This window comes from Petromyzon marinus, chromosome 48 (genome assembly GCF_048934315.1).
Source record: "Petromyzon marinus isolate PM22_M1 ecotype Great Lakes invasive population chromosome 48, UKy_Petmar_22M1.pri1.0, whole genome shotgun sequence".
In the NCBI taxonomy this organism is placed as follows: Eukaryota; Metazoa; Chordata; class Hyperoartia; order Petromyzontiformes; family Petromyzontidae; genus Petromyzon; species Petromyzon marinus.
The window spans coordinates 1,428,938-1,454,300 of NC_133714.1; the positions used below are offsets into that span (position 1 = coordinate 1,428,938).

The following is a 25,363-nucleotide window of genomic DNA, read 5'->3' on the forward strand; positions in this document are numbered from 1 at the left end:
TGCTGGCGAGCTCTGCCTCCTCCTCCTCTCTCCCTCCGCCGCGCGTCTCTCCTCTCTCTTTCTGCTCTTTCCCTCTCTACTTCCTCCTCTCTGTCTGCTCTGCTCTCTCCATTAACTCTCCCCGTTCCCTCCACCCTCCTATCTCATCTCACCTCACCCGTAATGCCTTTTTCGTCTTTCTCTCCCCTTCCCCACGTTCCCCTCGTTCATTCTCTCTCCACTCTCCCCCACGTGAATTTTTGCATTATCTCCACCCCCCACCCCCACATCTCCCACCTCCACTCTTACCCGCTCTCGTTTGCTCTCCTCTCCCCCCCCCCCCATCTCTCTGCCTCTCCTCTCTCCCTCGCATTAACCCCCCAGCCTCTGCTTGGATGTTGGTGAGGGCGGTGCCTGGCGACAATTCCAGACGGGATTGATTGTTGCAGAATCGCATTCGTTTTTAGAATGTTCTGGAAGCCCCGCGTTCCGGAATTCTCTTCTTAAAGACATTTAATAGCCCCTTTATACACGCAAAATACGCTTTTAGCTTAGTTAAATAAATACAAATGCAATTAACTAAACCATATATATGATGTACAAAAGATGCGCTCAATTATCGCGTCCGTTGTCTAAAAACAAAAATCTCTCTCACACAAATAACAGATTTAATTGTGCCGCTGCTGCTGTTATCATCCGAGTTGTGAGGTTAACCGAGATGACAACCCCTTCTTTCATGGTCGTTCGCGGGCAGATAAAGGCTCGAGTCATCGCGGCAGGGAACGGCCCTGCACCACCATGGCACCGCGGGCTCGAGGCACTCATGGACAAAGCGTGGCGATGCCAAGGAGGAGGGCCTCGTCTAGCAGACATCACGGAGGCCGGGGAGTGGCAATCGACAAACGCGTACATCTTGGGAGATAAGAAGGGACACATCTGGAATATTTCACGAGCAGGAGGCTTTCGCGACCAATATTATTCATACGAATGGTGTTTGGGTTAGATCGCGTAAGTGTAAATGTTGTGTCGTAACCCTCCACCACCCGACACAGCCAGTAATGTTTGTCACGTAAACAAAACGCGCCAAGGAGTGACTACTTCAGCCCGCCGATGTGTTGGAGAGTAAACACACAACATTTACAATTCCCCACATTGCTGCTATTCTCAACACCGTGGCCGTGATGCTTTCCATTTCTTTAGCGCACTTTTTTATTCAGATATTGGGAAGCCGCTTGGAGCTATGGACTTTTACATCTTATAAGGTCGTGCTCATTACACACAAAGTGCTTTACCACAAATGAACCATCACGTGAACTCCGGTCATCCTCGCAGTAGATTTTGGCTAATCATCGAACAAAGACGGTCACCGCTTTCAGCTGCACTTTGTTGCGGCCGTCTGGAACGCTCTTCATTCCGAAATAATGGAGCCACTGAAGCTGTGCACTTTTAAATCTAGAATGAAAACTCATTTAATTAGAACTGCGTTTTGTGTTTAGTTTGTTGTCCTTCCCCCGCACTTCCGATTACCACGTTGGCTATGTACTGTGCGAAAGAAGTTCAACACGCGTACATAATATGCATTCATTCAAATCACAAGGGCTTGTCGGAAAGCGTGATAGAATGCATGCATTTCCTTAAATGTTCGTCCTTGATTTGCATGAGGTTTAAAACACACTTACATATAGCCACGATATATTGCTCTCCAAACACCCACTCATGACCTTGACTGGTAAACAAATTCCTAATTTCGTAACCACACATTTCTCTTCATCTCACTAAGCCGATTTGTGCCCAAATATCACGTGATATGCCTTGGGAAGTATTTACTTTCGGCTAAAAAAAAAACCAGGGGATTAACACAATCCACTTGTCCACTGCAATTACTCTCCCGTGCTGTGAGTGTGCGGCGAGTTCAGTCGCGGAGGGGTGATTCTGAGTCTAAGCGCTGGCTGAGAGAGAGACGTGCTCGGTTGGACTGGGCTGTGGATGACCTTTGCGTCGAAACGGAGGCCTCTTCGCGTCCCAGCTGCCTTGGCTGGGTCATTGCAGCTCTCTGCAGTTTCGAGTCGGGTTGGCAGTGTCCCGGAGTTTTCTGGTTCTGGCTCCGCTGGCTCCGGGCTGCCTCTGATAGCTGAGGAAGACTCCCAGCTCCACGTTGGCTTCAGCCGCTGCTCCACCTCCAGATACTTTTACCTGGCTCCGGCTCCCGAGCTTTACAAAGTAAAACAAAATCATCCATGCATTTTCTTGACAGTCACAGCATTATCCCGAGGAAGTTTTTGTTAACAAAAAAAAGCACATGTAATTATACATCCACGGATAACCGGATGCCGCCCTTAGCCAGAAGAGAGCAGGCGGCATGACGGAGCAATCCGCTGCAGTCTCGTGCACCACCGCGACTCCTAGAGCGAGGAGTTAGCAAACGTTCCCAACTACTCCCGACGATCCCACGTGAGTCGTCAGTTTCATTGTCTGCGGACCATCGCGCACCGCGTGCACTGCGCGGTGTGTACACAGTGGGGCGGCTGGTGACTTCCTCACTCAGATTGAGCCGCGGAAACAAGAACCCTCGCCAAGAGAATCCCATCGCCACGTGCTCTCCGGGTCTCGAGATGCGTGGCTGCCGTGCAGCGCCACGCGCAGCAGGTGGCACGCGTGTTGTAGCTGCCCTGGAGCGGTGGCGCCGTGGTTAGGGCACTGCGCCACGAAATCGGCCTCCCGAGTTCGATTCCCGCTCATGAATAAAATCAGCGTCGAATATTTTAACCCGTCATGGGCCTTCCGTAGGTCGACAAAGGCGGTCGGGCGTGGTGCTGGGCCACCCACCGCCTCTTATGCCGTGCGGGCCTTCACGGGTGCTCGCTAACAGCACTTGCCCCAACAGTCTGGTCAGGCTATACGGAGGTTTCTTTGCCTTTGTAGCTGCCCTGTCCTCTGGGTTTTGGCGTCGGTAGCCCTGCCTCTTGCTTCCTCTGCCTCCGTGTTCGTCTCTCTTGCTCCGTCGCTCTTCCGCGACTCCGTGGTGAGTTGTTGACTGCTGCTCGTGAGATCTCAGACGGCATCAGGCAACACCTCAAGGGCGATGCTGCAGCTAAGGACGGGAGCCACTCTTTTGTACTCTCAACAGGAAACCAAAAAAAATTGGTTTAAGAAGCTCGACTCCGCTGATGAGCTGGCCTGCTGTAACGCACATCGTGCTCTGAGGCATGAGTCCACTTGACTCAATTGGCTGTTGAAGGAGAAAATAATCAATTAAGTAGACATGGACGTTTGGATATTTCCCACAAAGCTCATCAATAGTGCTTGCTTCATGAGTTTCTGTCGCAGCACGAGCAACTGTCGTATACCCATGGAGCAGCATGGGAGGGCAGAAAGATGTGGGATGTGATGGATGGAGGAAAAAAAACCTAGAAACGTTGTCGGAGCAGCCTTTCCTCACATACCCTTCGTGGCTGGCGAGAGCTACAGTGGAATGCACGACCGACGATACATTTGTACCCCTTTACTTATTCCGCTTTGCGTTTTGGCATTTGCTATTTTTTTCGTTTGTTTTGTTTTTTTGATGCAGACGATGACGACTCGATGTACGTGTGAGGAATGCCCTCCAAGCTGCTCGTTCGGGAACAGCTGTGGTGGCGAGGGCTTTTTGCTCCTCTTTCTCCTTCGCGACGTTTCACCTGCCACGTTTGGGGGCATGCTGCCTGAGGGTAAAGCCGATTTTTTAGTTTTTAAAGAGCTTTTCTCATTTGACGTTTTTTTTTAAATTCTCCTTGGTTGCTCCCCCCCGTAAACAAGGCCACGCTTCTTACAGAGCCGTCACAGACTCGTTACTGGCAATGAGCCCGCCTCAAGTCCATCCACTTCCCATCCACTCGAGCATCGCTCAAGCCAAGTTTAAATTCAGCACCTTTCAGCTGTATCGATGTAAATCAGCTTAAGCTTACCGTGAATCACGTGACTTATTTGTGGCCACCCCCACTATGACCCCCCCCCCTGCCCCACCCGCTTCTCCCCACGCCCCCTGTGAAAACAGACGCCGCTCCATGCAGCAGCGCCGACGTCCTAACGTCGCCTTTTCCTCTTCCCTCTCCTCATCTCTACTGTCCCTTTGCGAGCGTTTTTCTCCGTTCCTTTGTCTTCTCCCTTCCATTTTTCTCGTGATTTTGTATGTGTGTGTGTGTTTTTTCCCATTCATTACATCATCACCTCGATTGCCCTCCCACGCTGCGCCATGGGTATACAACAGTTGCTCGTGCTACAACGGAAACTCACTAAGCATGCACTATTGCTGAGCTTTGTCTGAAACATCCGAACATCCATGTACACTTCAACAGCCAACGAGCCTTCCGTACTAATGTCTCAGAGCACAATGCGTTTCAGCAGGCCAGCTCGTCAGCAGAGTCAAGACTCTTAAACCAAATGCTGTTCTTTATGGGTGCTAGATGTTATTGGCAGGATCCATGCACGTGAGCTATGGGCCCACTCAAAGCAAAACAAATGCATACAAATGTATTAATAGTAGATTTTAAATGGGACACTCACTGCTGCCTAGACAGTCAGTTAGACGTGTGGAGGATGTGAAGGATGTTGAAAATGTGCATAATACAGAGGATTGTGAGACGCTAAAGAGCTCACATTGTATTTAGCACGATGAGTTTTTCTTAAAGACTAAATACGAATATAAAATAAATCTGGAAGAATATAAAGTGCAGGAGAGAGGAGGAAGGGCAATGGTCAGACGTAGTGAGTTAACGCAAGAACTGTATTTCAATGAATACAACGTTTCGAGTACATGTATGGAAAATAATCTTCTGGCTATTAAATATAAAGTATGCGGAAGGGTGCCGGGAATTCCATGACAGCATTTGGGCCTTGGAAGTGCGACGAGGGGCGGGTGGCAGGAAAGCGCTCTCAACGTAGACTCAATCAGGAAGAGGCAGGAAGGAGGCTTTGACGGGTGGGGTTCGGTGCGCAGGATGATGGAGTGCGGCTTTCTGACAGTGGCATACAGAGGTCAACAATATAACGGAAGAGTCGAAGGCAGATGGTGTAATATTATAAGCGTTGGAACCTTGGGAGATCGGGAGGTATCCACTGTCAAGCACAACTACAGAATTTGGCGCAGGGGTGGAGGGCCTTTGTGTGTATGTACAGCCTCTTCTATATCGTGGTAGCTGCGTCCCGGAAAGAGCACCGTGTTATGGAAATATCGCGTAATAATATATAGTATAGGGGTAAAGCGCAGTGAGATGCGTGCCGCAGGCCGAACAAAGACTGAGGCACGTGAGTAGCATCTAGAAGCATCAAGAGGCATCCCAATGCCTCGTGTGATGATGCGAAGCGGAGGCGGCCGCACGACCGCTTATTCCTACTCGCGTGACGCAGTCCCGTTCACTCGATCATATTATATCCAATTCGAATCCGCGTTGTACAGTATATATCTATAAAAAAAATGTGTACCCGAATGCATGAATCGCGTTATGAAAACACGCGTTTTAGAAGCATGGACTGTACGTCGGAACTTCTTTCGCACCGTACATAGCCAACCGTGGTATTGGGAGATGTGCGAGGCCAGACACTGCCACGACTTCAAATGGCCTGTGGCTACTCGGGGCCTACAACTTCGAATCTGCCGGTCGCCGTGAAACAAAACTGTTACCCGCAGCGCTAATTTGGCACGATAGGGGAGTGAATATTTTTTTCTAGCCGGCAACTCCGTACAATATTTCGATTCTGTCGCTGTGGTAAATGCGAGCTCCCGCGCGACAACATGTACGGCCTTTTATGGATAACGCTGAGGTGTGGCACATCGAGTTAGCCGCCGAATTTATCGGATTGTTCTCTTGGGCGAGGGAGCGGTTGGTTTCCCAACCCTGATCCTGAAGAGGGAAGTGTGTGTGACGGGTGTGGCGCTCTCAGTGGCGTCGGTTATGATAACCTTGTGACCTTGACGTCACCGTTAAACAATGTGCAGACGCCCAACTCAGCAGAATGCCAATAAGAGGCCCTGTGAATAAGGACACGTGCCTACCGACCTGTAACGTCGGGCAGTGTGTCTCTTGTTGGAAGCCGACACCGTCCCTTTCGTCAGAAAACGTGCAGAAAGAAAGTTCAAGTCTTTTTTTAAAAACTGGGACGTTGTAAAAATTTACTTTTTCATCATGAAATATCTGAATGCCTTCACGTGCTAATGTTTGAGAAGTATGAAGTATATAATTATAATTTAAAGTCTTCTGTAAGCCCATTGTTTGAGGGAGACCCCCCCCCCCCCGCTGTTCCACACTGTGTAATTCATGGGGGTTATTTGACCATACTTCACCATGATGGTCAATGTGCGAGTTTATAGAAGGGCCCCAAGACCTGTGGTTATGAGATATCACTCACCACTGATGTTACTAAACTCAACTTATTATTTTACCAGGTAAGGCCGCACTGAGCTACGTAGATATTTTTCCAGAAGTGACCAGGCCATCACAAACGGTAGCTCGACTCAGTGGCGTCTCGCGCGGAAATGTATGGGCAGTCAAATACTCCTAAAGGCACGTTTCTAAATGTGGCGGGGAAAAACCGGAGGGCTCGGAAGAAAAGAATCCACGCGACCACGGGAAGAGAGAAAGGCGTGAAAACTCCAAATACATGGTGCTTCAAAAAAATGTTAACAGTTACATGGGACTATCGTTTTAATGGAAGCAGAACAGATAACGATAACAAATGTACATTAACAGCTTCAAAAAGCCAAGGAGTCTCCACTTGTTCGCCATTATTGCCAACACGTGCCTGGAATCTTCTCCAGGTGGTTTCCAGAGCACCGGAGGCGGCACATTTCTCGCGTTTCAAACTCTCAGGAGTGTTCACATTTTTTTGAAACACCCTATACATAACAGGCGTCAGGGTCGGGATCGAACCTTCGACCTTCTGCATACCAGACGAGTTAGTTGACATTCTGGTCGTAACCAGGTCCACAGCTGCAGTGTGCTCACACCACTGCTTCTCCTGGACACAAATGCATAATTTGGGGTCTGAAAAATGTGCCCATGACTGGCAGCCCCATGTATGGTAGCCCTCTTGCGTGCGATGAATCACCAACGGATGGAGGGAAACGGCGGTTCACGTTGGGCATGGCGCCGTGGTGAGTAATGCACTGCGCTGTGATCACGATGATATTCCTTCAACGGTTCGCGTTTGCTACATTGTAAAGTCATCATAATAATGATGATCCAAGAATGCCAAATGCGCCTCCGTGTACGGAAGCAGGGAAATGAGACAGAGCCAGAAGCCTAAACGACCCAAAACTATGGGGAAAAGAGACATTTTAAAGACGAGACTTTTCAGGGCAGATTTAAATATCTATAAAGATTCTCATTTGTCAGAAGGCACCGCGTTCCATAGACGTGGAGCTGCGCTGTCGTGTCCACACAGCACAGCGGGGCTATTATTGCATCCAAATTGAAAACGTGTAACCACTGTCCGCCATGCTTCATGAATCGACCTAATTGTTAAAAGTGTGGATTTCTCTCAAGCGCGTGACAACATTAATACATTCGGTCGCGTACGACACACATCAGCGATGTACTCAACGTGGCCGATGTGACCCCCAACAACAACAACAAAACAATTGTGAATCATGACAACGACAATAACAATCGGTCTCGAGAAACTTGCGCGCACGCGTTCACATGTTCTGCCAACTTAACAATGGTGACAGGAAAATAGGAGTCTCGCTCTCTCTCTCTCTCTCGCTCGTTATCTCGGGCACTCTCTTGCAAGCGTTATGCCTCAGCAGAAACCCCAATGGGCGTTACACGCGTTTAAAAATAGCGGTCACCCGTTAACTCACTTGTGTGGTCGAACCTCAAGTGATGACACACACACGGTAGCTCGCTCTCTCTCTCTCGCTTCCTCAAGTTTCCCTTCCCCTTAAAACGCCCATTTCCCTCTCGCCTGGCACGCGCGCGCACACACACGCTCCTGGCAAGTGGCATTGCACGGGAGCCACACACACACTCTCTCTTGCGCGTCTTTTTAAAACTCCAGCCGTCCTAGGGTCCCCGCGTCTCGTGAACGTCGTCTTTCATCTCGAGGAAGAATGTCGGCGCAACGCCTCTTCGCTGCCATCGCACTGGCCCTGTCGTTGATCTACGGTGAGTTAAACAAAATCTTAATATTCAAAACGGTACCTTATCCGTTTGAATTATTGTAAAAAAAAAATCAGATGCGGTGTTCAATTAATCCGCGCGGTTGGTTAACTCTAAATAGCTGTCAACCCATACGGTTTACCCCGTATTCTTGTACAGGGTAATTGAGTTTTCAGGTCCATACGGCGTACAGCCGTTTCAATACGGGCAAAAAATATGTATTTGTCTTTTTGTTTGTGTTTCTCCCTTGTAGTGGGACTTTGTCGGATGGAACTTGAGATTTATAATGGCACGGGGTGACCAATGAGGTATGAATTGGTCTGTAATAAGGTAGGGCACTGATAAGGGGTTGACAGCTATGACTATTTTTCTGCACTTTCATCGCAAAGGGGTCGACTGAATGTATTGTGTGAGCCGTGCCCTTTCTCAAAGACACGAGCAATCATGACATTCCTTCCATACAGCTCTATCCGTTGTAATTTTTACCAAATAAAGACCTGTTAAATATTTCCATTGAATCGCATCGTTCAAATTACTGATGCCACGTAATTCTCGCACCAAGTAATGTTCCCAGCCAAAATAGAATGACTCAAGATCAACGTGTATAACACGTTCGTTTGAACGTTTCTCGCGTTGTTTCCTCGTCGAGTATTTGGCCAAACGTTAAATTCAGCAGTATACAGCATTCCCCACTTGTTAAATTGAATCACATTTCCCTTTACAAAGAAGTCGCGTTATCTTCACGCGCTATTTATTTGAGTGATTTAGTGAAAACTTGTGTTTATATGGAGGGGTTTTTGTCCATCCCCCCCCCCCCCCCCATCTACATATATCAAGGTAAACGTTTGTCATCCCTCCTAATGAATTACGTTGAGACGCACGTTACCTCGGACAGGTTTTTTGTTGCAAGTAACATTTGGCTCTCACCAACATCCACTCTCGTGGGGGAGACGCGTCCTGGCAGTTAACGGAGTGGCGCGCGCCCGGGCACGCGCCACGTGAGTCGTGTCCGCGTCACGTGGCACGTGACGCGTGCCGCGCGGCCCCTCTGGTTGGTTGGAGGTTGGTGGTGGATGGGGCCAGTGCCAGTTGAAGTTAGTGCGGCGCCTGTACCATATGTTGTAAAGGGCCGTAAATATAAACACGTAAATATTAAAACACATCTTATTCACTTGCATGGTCAAGTAATTGTATTCTTTTCATTTGCTAGACAGCCAGATAATACGACAAATCGCTAACCTTAAACACCCAGTCGTTCATGAAAGTTGAAGGCGGTATAGTACTATAGTAATAGAGCAAGTGCAGAATCACTGCACCGGAATTGATAGCTTGAAAGCATTTAGCGCGGGGCCCTTGAAAGTGCGCGGCCCGTAGCTCCTACACGTGTAGCTACTTCATATGTAGCTACTTTTGCGACTAGGATCATTAATCCGGCACTGGATGGGACCAGCCACGATGCGGCTCGGCTTGAATCGCGGACGACACACGACGTTTAATCCCCGCCTCAGACACTGAATTTGAACCCATTACCCTCGGATCTCTTCTGAGCTATGGCAATGATTGTTTTTGCATTATTGCCTTGTTATGCATATTTTTGCATGTAAAAGCGCAGTACTGTACGTGTGCATGTTGAACTTCTTTCGCACCGTACATAGCCAACCGTGCTAATCGGGGTGCGGGGGAAGGACAACAAACTAAACACAAAAAGCAGTTCTAAAGAAATGCGTTTTCAATCTATATCTAAAAGTGCATAGCTCAAGTCGCTTCCTAACATCGGAAGGAAGAGCGTTCCAGATGGCCGCAGAAGCGCATCTGAAAGCGCGCGATGCCTCAATTGCAACCTTAACCCGGGTTGTAACAGCGCCCCCCTGGAGGTAAGCCAAATTCCAGTGTTGAACTTAACCATGCCCCAGATATGACCGTATTCTCTCCATCCATGGCATAACCATAACTCATGTCACAACGCCATCCTGACTCTTACCACGACCCATCTTTCGTCTTTGTTCGACGGCCAGCCGAAAGCCGCCGTCGCTACGAGGATGATGACCGGGGCTCGACTGGCGGTGGTTTATGCTCCTTGATGAGATCGGCGAGGTGTCACGCAGCGGTGGGCCACGTGACGATGGCTGCTGCCACCTTCCACGCCAGTGTTGTTGAATGCAGGGTGGCATTGTTGTTGGTGTGTGTTTGTGTTGTCTCTGTTCTCACAGTGACACGAGCACAGGACAGCCCTGACCCGCCAGGGCAGGTGAAGGTGTCGGAAGGGGAGACGGCCATCCTCAACTGTCGATATGACCCCAGTGTGATCACCGACGAGTCAGAGGTCAAGTGGCACATTCAACGGGACGCGGACATTGTGAGTTGTTACACTGACGCGGGCCTTGCGGCTCGTTTACATTGGCGACTGTGGATTCTCTGGAGGGACAGTGCCGCTATAGGTGTTGGTTAAAACGACAGAAGGCACTCGCCTACTGACATGCACGAGCAATTATCAATTCCAGTGTAAGCAGTGCAAGGAGTTCCATAATTGTTGTCGTAGAAAAGGCTGGATTTAGTTCAAGACATTATCCGGATATAGTGTGTGCACTTAACGATTTTTTTACAGCTCTTGCCAGGATAGTGTATGTATATTTATATAGAGCTCTTTTTCAGAAGCGACCTGGCCACAAATGATAGCTCAACGACGTGGCTTAACATGTGGAAATGTACAGCAACCAAATACTCTAAACGCGTGATGTTGATTATAAATGTGGAGGGGACAATCGGAGGACCCGGAGAAAAATCCACGCGACCACAGTGAGAGAGACACGCAAACTCCAAATATACAGCAGGCGTCAGGGTCGGAATCGAACCTACAAACTCCCGTATACTAGGCGAGGTAGTTAACATCTCGCCACCGCCGACCAGTATGTCGAAAACGGCGTGTGACTCAAAGTCGCGTAAAATTCAAGGTAATATTTTCCTCATGAGAAATCAAGGACATGGTTGGGGTTAGGGAAAGAACGCTATCGACAGCTCATTATTACATCCACATATTCCTCTGGTTGCAGTCTACATATTCTCTGTACAATACAACCCGACGTGTCTTAAAGAGAGTAACAAAACAGCCTATTTAAACAAAGACAATAATACATTTCGATTTTAAGCTTTCGTGACTGCAAGGATTCATCTTCTTTGGTTCTTTCGGTAAAGTCACGTAGAATGAGAATAAAATAATAAATTAATAAAATAAAATTACACAATAAAATTCTCACGACGTTTCGGCCACAACACAAGTGGCCTTCTTCAGGTGAAAGGAACAGACCTGTCGGGACGACAGAGCTTCAATGAACGTTGTTAAGATTTGTAGCGTCTTTTAAGCTGGTTTAGAGAGGTGAGGCACCTTTTTCAAAGGGGTTTACATATAAAATAGGAGAATTTAGCATTGAAATAGCTGAGTGATTAGCTTGTGACTGGTCATAGAAATAGCAATGTTAAAGTCAAAGCTTACACATCCACAGAGGCACCTAGTACAAATCAAACAGGATAATTTAGCATTGAAATAGCTGAGTGATTAACTTGTGACTGGTCACAGAAATGGATATGTTAAAGTCAAAGCCTACACATCCACAGAGGCACCTAGAATAAATCAAACAGGAGAATTTAGCATTGAAAAACTGAGTGATTAGCTTATGACTGGTCATAGAAATAGCTATGTTGAAGTCAAAGCCTACACATCCACAGAGGCACCTAGTACAAATCGAACAGGAGAATTTAGCATTGAAATAGCTGAGTGATTAGCTTGTGACTGGTCACAGAAATGGCTATATTAAAGTCAAAGCCGACACATCCACAGAGGCACCTAGTACAAATCAAACAGGAGAATTTAGCATTGAAATAACTGAGGGATTAGCTTGTGACTGGTCATAGAAATAGCTATGTTAAAGTCAAAGCCTACACATCCACAGAGGCACCTAGTACAAACCAAACAGGATAATTTAGCATTGCAATAGCTGAGTGATTAGCTTGTGACGGGTCATAGAAATGGCTATGTTAAAGTCAAATCCCTGCGTGAGGTCCCACGAATCCCTGCGTGAGGTCCCACGAATCCCCGCGTGAGGTCCCACGAATCCCTGTGCGGGGTCCCACGAATCCCTGCGTGAGGTCCCACAAATTCCTGCGTGAGGTCCCACGAATCTCCGCGTGAGGTCCCACGAATCCCTGCGCGAGGTCCCACGAATCCCTGCGCGAGGTCCCACCAATCCCCGCGTGAGGTCCCACGAATCCCTGTGCGGGGTCCCACGAATCCCTGCGTGAGGTCCCACAAATTCCTGCGTGAGGTCCCACGAATCTCCGCGTGAGGTCCCACGAATCCCTGCGCGAGGTCCCACGAATCCCTGCGCGAGGTCCCACCAATCCCTGCGTGAGGTCCCACGAATCCCTGCGCGAGGTCCCACAAATCCCCGCGTCGACGCCGTGCCCGTCGCGACGTTCGTCAGCCACGGGAGCGGCGAGGAGGAGGAGGAGGAGGAGGGAGGAGGAAAAGTTGGGGGAAAATTTTCCGTTATAGCATTACCAAGAAACTTTGTGGGCAGCGGTGGCACAGCATTGCCGAAACTCGCAATGTCCAATGCACGCTTGTAACCGCATGCTTCTCCGTTAGCGAGGCTACTTACACGTCAGGGACCACGCAATTGTGTCGCGCTGCTATGCCGCTGCGTTTGATGAACTGCGGTACTGCACCGTAAGCTTGAATCGAGTGAATTCTTCCCCGACGTGACTGGTGCACCGTCGAATCTGCGCATTGATACTCGTGTATCGTGAACACGTAGTAGACGTACCAACGGGTACAAACATATTGCATGGATTTAATTTGATTCCGAATCGAATTTTCTGTGTGCGGTGTGTCACATTTAAAACATATATAGATAACCTCCTTAACGAACCTTTATTGCTACCTTGACCCTACTTGTAACAATGTCCCTGACGCTGAGCCGAAATCCAGCGTTGAACCGAACCGTGCCCCAGATGAACCCCGCATTCTCCATCCATGTCACAACCATCACTCATGTTGCAACTCCACCATAACTCTGACCATGACCCGACTTTAATCTCCACCGCAATGTTTCCTCCCATTGTTTATTGATGTCCATTCGAAAAAAATATCCGTAATTAATAATGCAACGTGGGTGTGCATCTATTTGTAACAGCTTTTTCATTTCTTTTTTGGGGGGGGGGGGGGGGGTGGGGGAGGTTTTATCCATCACAGAGCCATAATTCCGAGAAAATGTCACAACGGCTTCAGACTCGCTCTACCGTACGTTATCGGGCATTTCCATCAAATGGGCGTCGAGGGACTTTTTTAAATAATTTATGTTTGCTGCCACGCAACTGATGTGCCCCACCGCCAAGAGCATAGTTCATAGTTTCATTTATTTGGTATAGCCCTGTGAGCCATTCGGCTCTTGAATCGGGTGCAACCGCAACAAACAAAAAAACAAAAACACGAACAAGAAAACATCTTAAAGTGACTATGTGACTGTGCAAACAGAAAATCCAGAAAAAAACATCAAAATATTCCTGAAATAGCACCGTACACCAACGCTGTGTGCAAAAATCCCAGTGGGGTGCAAGTCAAACAACAACAACAACAAGAAAACTTAGATTAAGGCCATCAGTCTAACTCCGTACTACAATAAACAAAAACATGGCCAAACCAAAAAACTTTCAGAAATCACCAAAATAAAGCCATAAATGCAATGTAACAGTGATCATAGGAACTGTTACCGAATTTTTAACAATAAACTACATAAATAACATGTAACACCAAACCCTAGAGCCACAGCTGCCTGCATGAACACACCGGAGCGGCAACACCAACACACGTTCCCCTCCCAGTTTTCGTTTCTGATTCTTTCAAAGCACGACAACCGTTGTGAGTGGGAATTATGAAACTTCGAGATTGCTTGCACTGCGTCATACCGCAGGAGTAATCTTATTTGGGTTGGGTGGGGTGGGCGGTTCTGTCTCGGAAAGCATGAGCCGTCCAAGTCGCGTGGGATACTGCAGATTGCATTTGCCACCAACGGCAGCGCACCACTAATCAATAATTCCCAACGTCTGAAACGCCACTGCCCACAAGATCTCAGAGGCGATGGCACCCGCCGCCGGACACGTGCGCCCGTTCATGATGAAGCGCTCTTCGCGCAGCCATGCTGAAAGGCACGTTCAGAATGTTGGATCGTAAAACAAAAATGAGCACTTTCGATTGAAAGCTTTCGTGACTGCAAGGATTCATTGTCTTTGGTTCTTTCGGTAAAGTCACGTAGAATGAAAATAAAATAATAAATTGATAAAATAAAATAACAGAATAATATTCTCACGACGTTTCGGCCACAACACAAGCGGCCTTCATCAGGTGAAGGGACGAGACTGTCTGGAGGACAGTCTGTTGTGGCCGAAACGTCGTGAGAATATTATTGTGTTATTTTATTTTATAAATTTATTATTTTATTCTCATTCTACGTGACTTTACCGAACGAACCAAAGAAGAATAATGAGTACTCTTGCAGGTAGGTGTCACGGTGGCAAGATGTTAACTCCCTCCCTTGGTCTACAGGAGGTCGTGGGTACAATCCAGACCCTGACGATGCCTGTATATTTGGAGTTTGCAAGTTCTCCCCGTGAGCGTGTGGATTTTTCTCTGGGTCCTTCGGTTTTCACCCCTCCACATATATACATAAGCGTGTAGAGTAGTTGGCATTGCTGTACATTTCCACGTGATAAACTATCAGTTGTGGCCAGATCGCTTCTGAAAAAGAGCGAAATAGCTCAATGGGCCTTCCCTGGGAAGATAAAACATCTTTTTAAAGTTTATAGAAACTAAGCCAATATCGGACACACAAACTGAACCTTTATTTTCAATTGTGCGAGAACCATACGCATTCCTGTAATCCAGCGTGACTTCGTGTGGATCACGATTTATCAAGCGCGTGACAGCGCCCACCTATGGAAACAGCTGTTGCTCGGAAACAGAATAGCAAGTAGGTGTTGGGAAGGTCGTTCAGTGGGGTTTGGGTGCTCCCTTATGCGCGTGCGTTTTATCCGGGTCCAACTATTTCTTCTCAGATGCGTAAAGTGATCAATAACGGAAGTTGCCAGCCAAACATGAACGTCATAACCCTTACTAAAAGAGTACTGAGACTCCGTGAGGCTTCAGAGGTCAAGGAATGTTGTACTCTGATCCGCCATTATGGCGAGATGTTAACTACCTCTCGTGATATACAGGATGTCGTGGGTTCGATCCCGACCCTGACGCCTGCTGTATAATTGGAGTTTGCGTGTTCTCTCTGCGGTCGCGTGGATTTTTCTCCGGCTCCCGCAGTTTTTCCCTCCACATTTATAAACACGCGTTTAGAGTATTTGCCATTGCTGTACATTTCCACGTGATAAGCCACCTCGCTGAGCTATCATTTGTGGCCAGGTGGCTTTTGAAAAAGCGCCTAATATCTCAGTGGGGCCTTGCCTGGTAAAACAAAACTCGTTTAGTTGTAGTTTATGGTTTGATCCCAGCACACAAGGTGGCTATGCTTCTGAATGGCATCACCGTGATTGCCGCAGTGCCTCGCTTGCACGACACGGCGCAATCGCCGGCAGGCGCTACGGGGGAGGCTGCATATGTTGCAGCGTACTGTTTTATATACGCGTGTGTTGATATACAGGGTGTCTCATACGTCTGGAATCATGGGAACAATAATACGAAAAAGGCAATAATGCTTTTATTCACGGAACGCGCTCAATGCGTCCAGCATTGTTCCTGAAACACAACTCCAGACGAGACACCCCCGTCAACAAGCACACGGTAAATGGTGTCAGGGGTAATGGTGTCACACGCGTCTGCAATGCTCTGCCGCAAATGTTCAACACACTGAATTTCTCGCCCTCCACATTCGCAATCTTTGCTGTCTCCTCTCTGTTTTCTCCTTCAGCTGGTGCTCAATCCACGCTTTTGCTCTTTCTATCTTCTCCCCCCCCCCTTCGCTGGAACAAACTTCTCTCTCCACATCAAGCGGTCATCTTAGCTCGCTAGTTTCCACGCTCCGCACTCAAAACGTGCTTATTTCCCCAAGCTAACCCCACGACCCCCTTAATCTCCCCCTCGTCACTAACCACCGTTAGTGTTCCCTCTTCATATTATCATGATATGGCGGTCACTCATTCCCCGTGCATTCAATCCATTAGTCATCATTTACTATAATCAATTTCGCTTTCACCGATGTCACGTGTCGCACATTTGCCGCCCATTGCTCCCCCTCATCCATTCCATCTCCACCATGACATTCAGACGTAGTGCCGTTGTTAATTCTTTGTAAAGTGCCTCGGTTTGAGGCGCTATATATATATATATGTTCCGGTAAGAGATAAGGAACAAACTTGATTTGAAGCTTTCGTGACTGCAGGGATCCATACGCTTTGGTTCTTTTGGTAAAGTCATGTAGGTAGAAAAATAAATAAAATAAGAAACACACTCTGCTGCTCCTGATGCGGCTGTCTGTCTTGACCAACCGGAAATGTAAAACTGTAGCCGTTGCTCTGCGTCTACATCAGCCGTACGAAAGAATAAGAAGAAGACCAGACGAGCCGTCAGGCTGATGCCACTCCCTGACTTGAGTATAGCCACCACTGGGCCATTACTGGGAGCGGAAAAAATTTGCCTGCCCCATGGCGATTCAAGGAATTCGATTCTTTTTTTATTGTGGTTGAGGGTTTTTTTCCCCCCACAGCGGCAACAAATGATAGCTCAGCGCAGTGGTTTTATCACGTGGAAATGTATAGCAGTCAAATACTCTAAACGCACTTTTGAATCATGGGGAGAGAGACACGCAAACTCCAAATATACAGCAGGCGTCAGGGTCGGGATCGAACCCACGACCTCCTGTATACCAGGCGAGGTCGTTAACATCTCATAGCCACCGTGACGCTGCCATCTCGCGTGACGTTCGCCTCCTTGCCCTCCAGCCGGTGCCCTGCAACAACAACAACAACAAGTCGGCGCCGCTGGGCCGCTTCACGTGCCAGTGGCCAGCGTCGGAGGGCCACGCCTGGCTGTGTATCGTGCGGGCGAGGCCGGAGGACGCCGGCCGCTACGCGTGCAGCGTGGCCCACGGGAACGACACCGCGGGCGCGTCGACCCCCGGCACCGTGGTCGACCTGCTCGTGGGTGGGTGACGCGGCTGGGGGGCCGAGCAACCCCCCCCCCATTTCCCTCCTCCCCCCCCTCCTCCTCCCCCACACGTAACTCTCAAACGCGCGCGTACGCACACAATGTGCGTGCCCACGCGCACGTTGAACAGTTTCAGCCGCAAACGGGCGCTTTATCGCGGGTCGGAACAATGGCCAAGGGATGGATGGAGGAAGTGGAGGAGGATATTTACGCAGCCCAGAGCCAGCCGAAATTTTCCGGCTTATGTTTGGTGCACGGTTCTTGCGGTTTTTTTACTTTACACCAACTAAGCACACTCGGTGCGATGTGTTTTTTTCGGAACGTATCCACGTGTTATCCCGCATGGAAGAAAAACCGGAGGAGCCGGAGAAAAAATCCACACGACCACAGGGAGAACACACAAACTCCAAATATACAGCAGGCGTCAGAGTCGGGATCGAACCACCGATCTCCTGCATACCAGGCGAGGAAGATGACATCTCACGCCTTAATCAGTAAATAAATACAGTCTACAAGTTGAACGTGCCTAGCACGTAATGTCAGACATCGTGCCGAGGCGACGCACGCGGTAACAACTCGACAACACGCATCTGCGAAGTACGGCTGTCACGTCGAGCTGCTAGTCCACTTGTCTTTAGCGCACCCGGCAGGCGCCCGCCGGAACGGGTCTCGAGAGACATCTCTGTGATAAAGACGAGGAAACGACGCAGCAACGATGGGGACAATATTATTGGTGCAGATGTAATGACACTAGAGTCAACCTACTGTGTGATTGGACTAGTGGCCACGGGAGTTAATAACAGGGGAGTCAGCCTGCAGTGCGAATGGACTAGTGGCCACGGGAGGTAATGACAGGGGAGTCAGCCTTCAGTGTGAATGGACTAGTGGCTACGGGAGTTAATGACAGGTAAGTCAGCTTACAGTGCAAATGGACTAGTGGCCACGAGAGGTAATGACAGGGAAGTCAACCTTCAGTGTGAAAGGACTCGTGGCCACGGGAGTTAATGACAGGGGAGTCAGCCTGCAGTGTGAATGGACTAGTGGCCACGGGAGGTAATGACAGTAGAGTCAGCCTTCAGTGTGAATGGACTAGTGGCCACGGGAGGTAACGACAGGGGAGTCAGCTTGCAGTACGAAAGGAATGATCTAGAATAGCTAATTCCCTTGGAAGAGGATGGTAGAGTCTGCTGGTAGAACGAGCGTCTAGAACCAGCGAGAAGGTTCGGGAATGGGGGCGTGGCGTCGGACCGTCTTTAAGGGAGATGCACCGGAGACTCGGGGCTGTTGCAGTGGGGGTCTCCGCCTGTTCCAGTGTGAGAACGTGGCTCCTTAAATAAAGAAACCATCTCAAGACAAGTGCGTCCAAGTCGTCTTTACACAAATTAAAAAAAATCACACAAATTTAAAACATTGGCGATCGGTGTCCCACATCTAAACCAGAGCCGGTGTCTTTTCATTGCCGCCCAAAAGTTATCTGATGTGCATGTACAAGCCTGTATTGTCAATCCACTGCTGCGATATTTTGACCATACTTCACCACGCTGGTCAGTCCGGGCTATTGGAGATGAGAGGAGTGCAGAGCACTATCCTGCACTGCCCACATACTCCTTGCACCTATCTGTCACGTACGCACGGTGGTCATCCATACATACACGCACAGACGGACATTTGCTAATTACATCGACAGTACAAATATTGTACCTGTACCGACACTCTCCGCCACAACACTTGACCCTGGTTCCTTCTTAAATGATGCATTCGAGTTAAAAAGTCACTGCCATCATCACCACCACCACTACGACCACGGCGTCTCTGGGTTGTTACGGCCCATTTCCAGTTCTGACCACGACACCGAGACAAAATTCACCATGTGAGTACCTGGTAGAACGGTCAGGGTTTATAAACGTAAAATACCGTATCATCATGAACAATGCTTGCTCTCCTGTCTTTGGGTCACTGTAGGAAGGATCGCCGCCGCCGGCCCGGATTCAAAAGCGCCGATCAACAAAATGACGACCGTTCTTGCGGCCGTCACTTCAACTCCCAAGATGACAGCGCCGAGCAGCGGCCCCGACTTGAGCAACGCCACCTCCTCGTTCTCCTCCTCATCCTCCTCCACCACCACCGCCGTGGAGAGCGGAGCAACCGCGGGAGTCGACCCAACCACGGTCGCGGCGGACAGACAAATTGGCACGAAAGCGCTCGCCGCGACTGACGCCTCGGCGGCCCCGAGCGAGAGTCGAGCGACGTCGATGGGCAGGGTGCTCCTGAGATCGACAGCCACGCCGACCGGGGGGAAGACGGCACAGAATGTGCAGGGGCCCATTATCGGCATTTCCATAGCGCTGATGTGCGCCTTCGTGTTCGTTACCATCGCCATCTACTTTGTGACGACAAAAGTTTTGTCAAGATGCACGGGCCGGTAAGTATTTTTGTTGTTGGAATATATATTTTAAATTCATTACTATTTTTTCACTGGAGCCTTTGGTCTTTTTGAAACTCTCCACGTTATGTATTTTTCTCCCCAATTGTATCGCGACTGTGCTTTGGGGGTCACGTCATGAGACGGAGAATTCGTATCTATCACATAGCGGCACAGCTCCTGTTGTTAAAGAACGGTCCACGGAAGTGTATGTCACAGAGCTACCTCTGAAACCCCTTCAAGTGACCTTTGGTCCACACAGTAGAAGGGCAGCGCTTTCCCACCCACTCTTCATATGAGAGTAAGCTCATTGCATGACATTCAGGCCGATATTTTCATTCTCAGAGGTGGAATTTAAGACTAATTAAGTACTGCACAGAACAATTATAGCACGTGATCTTTTTTTGTGTGTGCAGTCTCTGGTGACCAGAGCTTAGACGACCGACTTGCTACGCTCGAGAACCCTGTTCAATTACTGTACAGGTGGCTGGCTACCTGCGTTCGAACCCAGGATCTCAGCGATTCCAGCTCAGTGCTCTGACCTCAGCCATTTGTCCACCTCTGACATTTTAATCACAGAGTCAGGCTCACACGCAACACGCACAACGCGTGCGCACTGTGCGCGCATTTTTCGGCAAGTTTCGAATCCTCTAACAACACGTCGGCTGTCTCAGTGTGTTCCACAATAGAGGTTTTTATTAGAATTACGGTCGCATAAAAATATAAGTGTGTCGTTAAACCCGCCACCACCAGACACAGCCAATTAGTAATGTTTGTCACGTATACAGAACGCGCCAATTCGTTACTGGTACCGCACGCCGGTGTGTTGGAGAGGAAGCCACACCGAACATGTACAATCTGAGTACGACGTTTCGCCAGTAATTACAGCAAGCTTCATCAGGCGACAGCCAGATTTGTGGGGAACTCCACCTGTTTCGTTCCTTACATAGATGTGATGACGTCACTTGGGAGCACTTCTCGCGCTAAGTGGGGGGGGGGGGGGGGTAATGAAGGGTCCTGGCTTTGCCAGATTGAAGAACGATGTCGTCACCGCGTTATCGTTCGCGTTTGCTGCCTTGTCGTTATTTCTGATCGCGATGTGATTTTGTTTCATTGTTCAGCTCGAGAAGCATACGCTTGAATCGCGCCGTATGAGGTGAGCGAGGGAAGCAGAAGACCGGCGGAGTTATGAGGAGGACGATCGCACTCACACAACAACAACAACAACCGCCATTCTCCACTAAGTGGCGGTGACGTCTCCACGACGCTTGTGCCAGGCCATGTGCACCTTGAGGCCACGTGAAGTGTCGAACACCCGCTGGCAGGAGGTCACAGGGCAGACCCAGGTGCCACGGGTCGACTGACTGAGATGACTGGCTGATGCACCACCTGTGCCCCCTACTGTGCCAACCTGCTGTGCTTTAGCCACCCGGTGCTCCGTTCGTTGTTGTGAGCGTCGCTCCTCCGCCCTCCGTCGTTGTTGGAGGGCGACTGCCTCCAACTGCCCAGTAGCATCCTTCACGAGCCTCCTCCACAGAGGCCGATCTTCCACACACACTCACACACTCACTCACACACCGAATACATGCATGCGCATTCACACACGTGGACAAGTCATTGAGAAATATATATATAAGAACAAAAGGTTGTACTGCTCTAAACACGAGGTAATATATATTATTTAAATGACACGTAAATGAAACGATAACAGAATTTATTAAAGAAAGAAAAAATCGACCAAAAATATTACGCAAAAGGAGCAACACAGCGGGCGTTCGTTCGTCGCTTGTGAGGAAATATACGGTAGCTGGTTAAGGAAGTTGTCAATTGTTACGCTAAATGTATTGCATCATAAGACACAGGGCTACTCAGGAATCACGATATTCTTCTACCGATTCTCCGGTGGGTTTCAGCTTTGAAAGTTCGATTATTGTCCCTCTCAATCCAAACAAATGTCCAAGCTACACAGCCTCCTGGCTTAGGTAAAAAATAAAAATATACACACGAGTGCCACAACTTATACGTGCGGAGTTTTCGTTACATGTAAATCAAACTGCAATAAACCACACCTCAGATGAGTATGGTTGGCTACGTACTGTGCGAAAGAAGTTAAACATACATTTTCAATGCTGGAATGTTAAAATATTAAGTTATATTTTTGTTACGTGATAATTTTTGTGTGTGCAGCATTTAATGGTCATGCTTAGATCGTTATATTTCGTACGATGTCGAGCGACAGCTGTCATTTCACATCGAGGGGGTTGATGAGGCAGACAATTGTGTGAGGAGCAGAGGAGTGATGCATCGCTGCTACCGTGATGATGATGATGCCTCTCCTTCCTATTTGTGAATCGGGCAATGGAGTGGTTTTACGTTCCACTCTTCTGACCACAGTCACCGCACACCAGAGGTGTGTTAATTTGCCATCTGCATGTCAAGTATCCGCGTCTTGCCGAGACAAAAACCTCGCTACACTTGAGAAAGTGATTTGGTCATGGACACGGATTCGAGCCTAAGGCCTCGGCGGTGTCGGCTGAGCGCTCTGACCTCTTAGCTAGTGGGCCGACCTCTCGTTGTTATTTGTTAGCGACTGTTGGTGGCTTGGTCAAGATATTGACCTTGAGTGGCATGCGCATCCCATCTGTTGAGACTAAAATTCAGGATCGCACGGATGATGATGATGTGGGAATGAGGCCCTTAGTCACCTATGACGCAAGGAAAGTGACATTTTGTAATTCAATTTGTTAACCAATGCATATTGATGTTTTATCACTGTTATATTTCACGACTGATTTTTTATTTTGACAGATTTTTCTCAGTATTTTCAAATGTCAATTTTAACACAGTATTACATTTCTGCCCAATTAAAAACAAACTCTATATAAAACAATGTCTGACGTGAAGGGTGTTACTGTAGCTCCCTCCGTTTGCTTGCACACAGCAATAAACATAGTCACGTTAGTTCATCACGTGACAGCTTCATTTATTCCGCCATGTCAGGTGGAGGAGGGCATACGCTACACAAATTGGAATTTTATTCACCCAGCCATTCGACCTAAAAAAAAAACAAGAGTCATATCATCACTCGCGAAAACGCAGACGCACGTGTCCACCAATGTTGAACTTCCTTCGCACCTTAAAGTACCCAACCGTGCTAATCGGAGGTGCGGTGGAAGGACCAGAGCCGGATTAAGGTTCTTGTGGGCCCTAGGCACTTCTGTTTCGTGGGCCCTCAGTGATAACTTTCTCCAGTTGCTACTGCTGCCCCATGTGACTACTACCGTCGATGTCACTCGCTTGTTTCACGCCGACTTCGTCCAGACGCTGGGCAGATGTCGGCACTGCTGATACGTTCATTATTTAGCCTCTGCCCTAATTCGCTGCGTGCCGCAGATAAGCAGATTTAAATTGAAAAAAAAACATGGTAAGCCTAAAAATATTATAAGCAAAAGTTTCTTCAACTATTTTGTAACTATTATTATCATTTTGGATGACGCAGCTTTTAAAGGATGCCGTTAATTTCCATCGACAACAAATGCAACGTTTTGATAGGACGACTTCGTGGCGAGCGCCATGTTGCTTTACTTTCGTTGAAAAAGATGTAACTGTTATTTTAGGTGTTAATATGCCTCACTTACAACGAGTCAACGACTTGTTAACACTGCAAAGAAATTGCAATTAGTAGCCAACAAATTAAGTGGCAAAAAGAAAAAAAATCTTTATTTTTAATAAAAAAAACTACATTTTGTCAAAATTATTGCATCGAAAAATAAGTTGCCACATTGCCCCATTTTACCGTACATATTATAATTTTAAAGTGGCAGGGACTAGGGCTACTTGGATGCTATTTTAGGATAAATTGGAAAAACAAAAAATAGCCTCTGAGCGCTTAGGACTGTACTTCATCAAATTCTAGTATCATGTTTTTCCTGAGTCCGTTTTATATTCCTGTTTAGTCTAGCTTGTTTAGAGATTGTTATTGGCATCTTGCTTTGTGTATTTGTTATTTCAAATAATTTAACCATATGTCATTTCTTACACTGAAAATGTCCAATGTTTTTGAGAATTTAGCTAGGTTTTTTTTTATTACATTTTAGGTGATCCCACCCTCCCCAGACTTCCAATGTCAGCTGGATATAAAATGATACCACGATAAGACGAAGCAACGAAACCCGAAACTAAAAGCCCAAATATCTGACAAGCTGATTATCTTGCCATCTTGGGAATGAATGGTGAAGGGGAGTGTTCTTTTTTTTAAGCAAAAAATGTCAAAAACTGTCTCTGATCAACCGCAGGACAACAACCCCGCCTTGTCTTCCCTTGCACGACTCTCTATGGAGACTAAGATTGTGCGATAAAGAAATATTTGAAGATGTCATTGATCATTTTGCAATGAAAAAATCTCGGAACGTTCATCTCCGGTGTTAATTTCTCTCACCTTATGAAATAAAAGATTGACATTGACACCACTGCCTATTTGTATCTACACTGTACCCATCCTTGCAATGTATACATGATTATTCATGAAGATATCTTGGTCACATGTTTTATTATACAACAAAAAACACGGTCATTTTTTTTCGTAGGGCCCTCTAGTTTTCGTAAGCCCGTTACCTACTGTGGCCTCATGGACAACACGGCCCTACGTAAGTGAACCCGTTAACAGCGGTCGACTCCAATGTGCCCTGAGCAGCAGAAATCTCCATCGAGGTTCCCCTGACGGCGTTCTTGTCACGTCAACGAAAAATCATTTAACGGGCACGGAGAAGATGGCAGGAGGAGAAGTAGCGCATCGGGCCGAAATCCCTTGTGGTGAGTTATGGTCAATCACCCCTCCCCCCAACCCCGCATGACCGAAGCGACGCGGGGGGTGGGGGGGATCTTAGTCTCCCGAGATCACGAGTCAAGAAGAAGAAGAAGCCATCATGGGACCGCCTTTGCCAGTACCAAAATATGATAATAGGTTTTTTCCCATTTTTCTGGCAACAAAACGGCTGTGTTAAGATGTTAAAACACCAAACTGAAACCTTTTTACAAGGAATCATGTCTGCATTAACCACAATACTTGTGGTCAGAATGCGAACAGAACACATACCCTGATAATATATGCATTGTCATTGAAACTGATTGTTCTACACCAGAGACAGCTTTCTTTTTGCCTCGTCTCAAATGGTGTTAGACCAGAGGACGCCAAAAGGCGTACAGCACAAAGAGAAGCACTATCAGAGTAATGAGAGCTCGGGGTGAGCATCTACATCAGGGGTGGGGAACGTCCGGCCCGCGGGCCGTATGAGGCCCGAAAAATCATTTGGTCTCTGGCCCTGCCAAGGCAACCGCAGGCGGGACTCGGAATTCAATAAATCTAGGAGCAAACCTGGAAAAGCAGTTGCGAGTAGCAACATCATCAATACCAGCTAACATCACACGCCTCGCCAAAGAGAAACAGTTCCAGCCATCACATTAGGGGTGAGTTAATTAAATGTTTGACCAAATATAACAGGCTAATTTTAAGGTTGATTATTTTGATGTTATAAATATCCAAATGGCCCTTGGCAGAAAAAAGGTTCCCCACCCCTGATCTACATTATGGGACCTCCTTTGCCAGAACCAAAATATGATAATAGG

The 25,363-nt window shown here is 47.9% G+C and overlaps 1 protein-coding gene across 2 annotated transcripts; it reads left to right on the forward strand.

Moving 5' to 3' along the window:
- The first annotated feature begins 115 nt into the window (after nt 1–115).
- Nucleotides 116–24,204, forward strand: LOC116952668 (uncharacterized). 2 transcript variants are annotated; one of them, XM_032972238.2, is made up of 7 exons: nt 116–380; nt 734–3,686; nt 8,014–8,120; nt 10,325–10,470; nt 17,112–17,313; nt 19,279–19,738; nt 20,860–24,204. In XM_032972238.2, exons 3-7 carry the CDS (start codon nt 8,066–8,068, stop codon nt 20,891–20,893), a joined length of 897 nt encoding a protein of 298 aa, XP_032828129.2. In that variant the 5' UTR covers nt 116–380; nt 734–3,686; nt 8,014–8,065; the 3' UTR covers nt 20,894–24,204. The 2 variants fall into 2 exon arrangements, with proteins under 2 accessions (XP_032828129.2, XP_075930548.1); XM_076074433.1 differs by having other exon boundaries at nt 734–8,120.
- The last annotated feature ends 1,159 nt before the right edge of the window (nt 24,205–25,363 follow it).

Coding starts and splice junctions, on each gene's coding strand:
- LOC116952668 (XM_076074433.1), top strand. CDS start 8,066: ATGTCGGCGCAACGCCTCTTCGCTGCCATCGCACTGGCCCTGTCGTTG. Junction 8,121..10,324: donor GGCCCTGTCGTTGATCTACG/GTGAGTTAAACA, acceptor CTGTTCTCACAG/TGACACGAGCACAGGACAGC. Junction 17,314..19,278: donor CGTGGTCGACCTGCTCGTGG/GTGGGTGACGCG, acceptor GGGTCACTGTAG/GAAGGATCGCCGCCGCCGGC.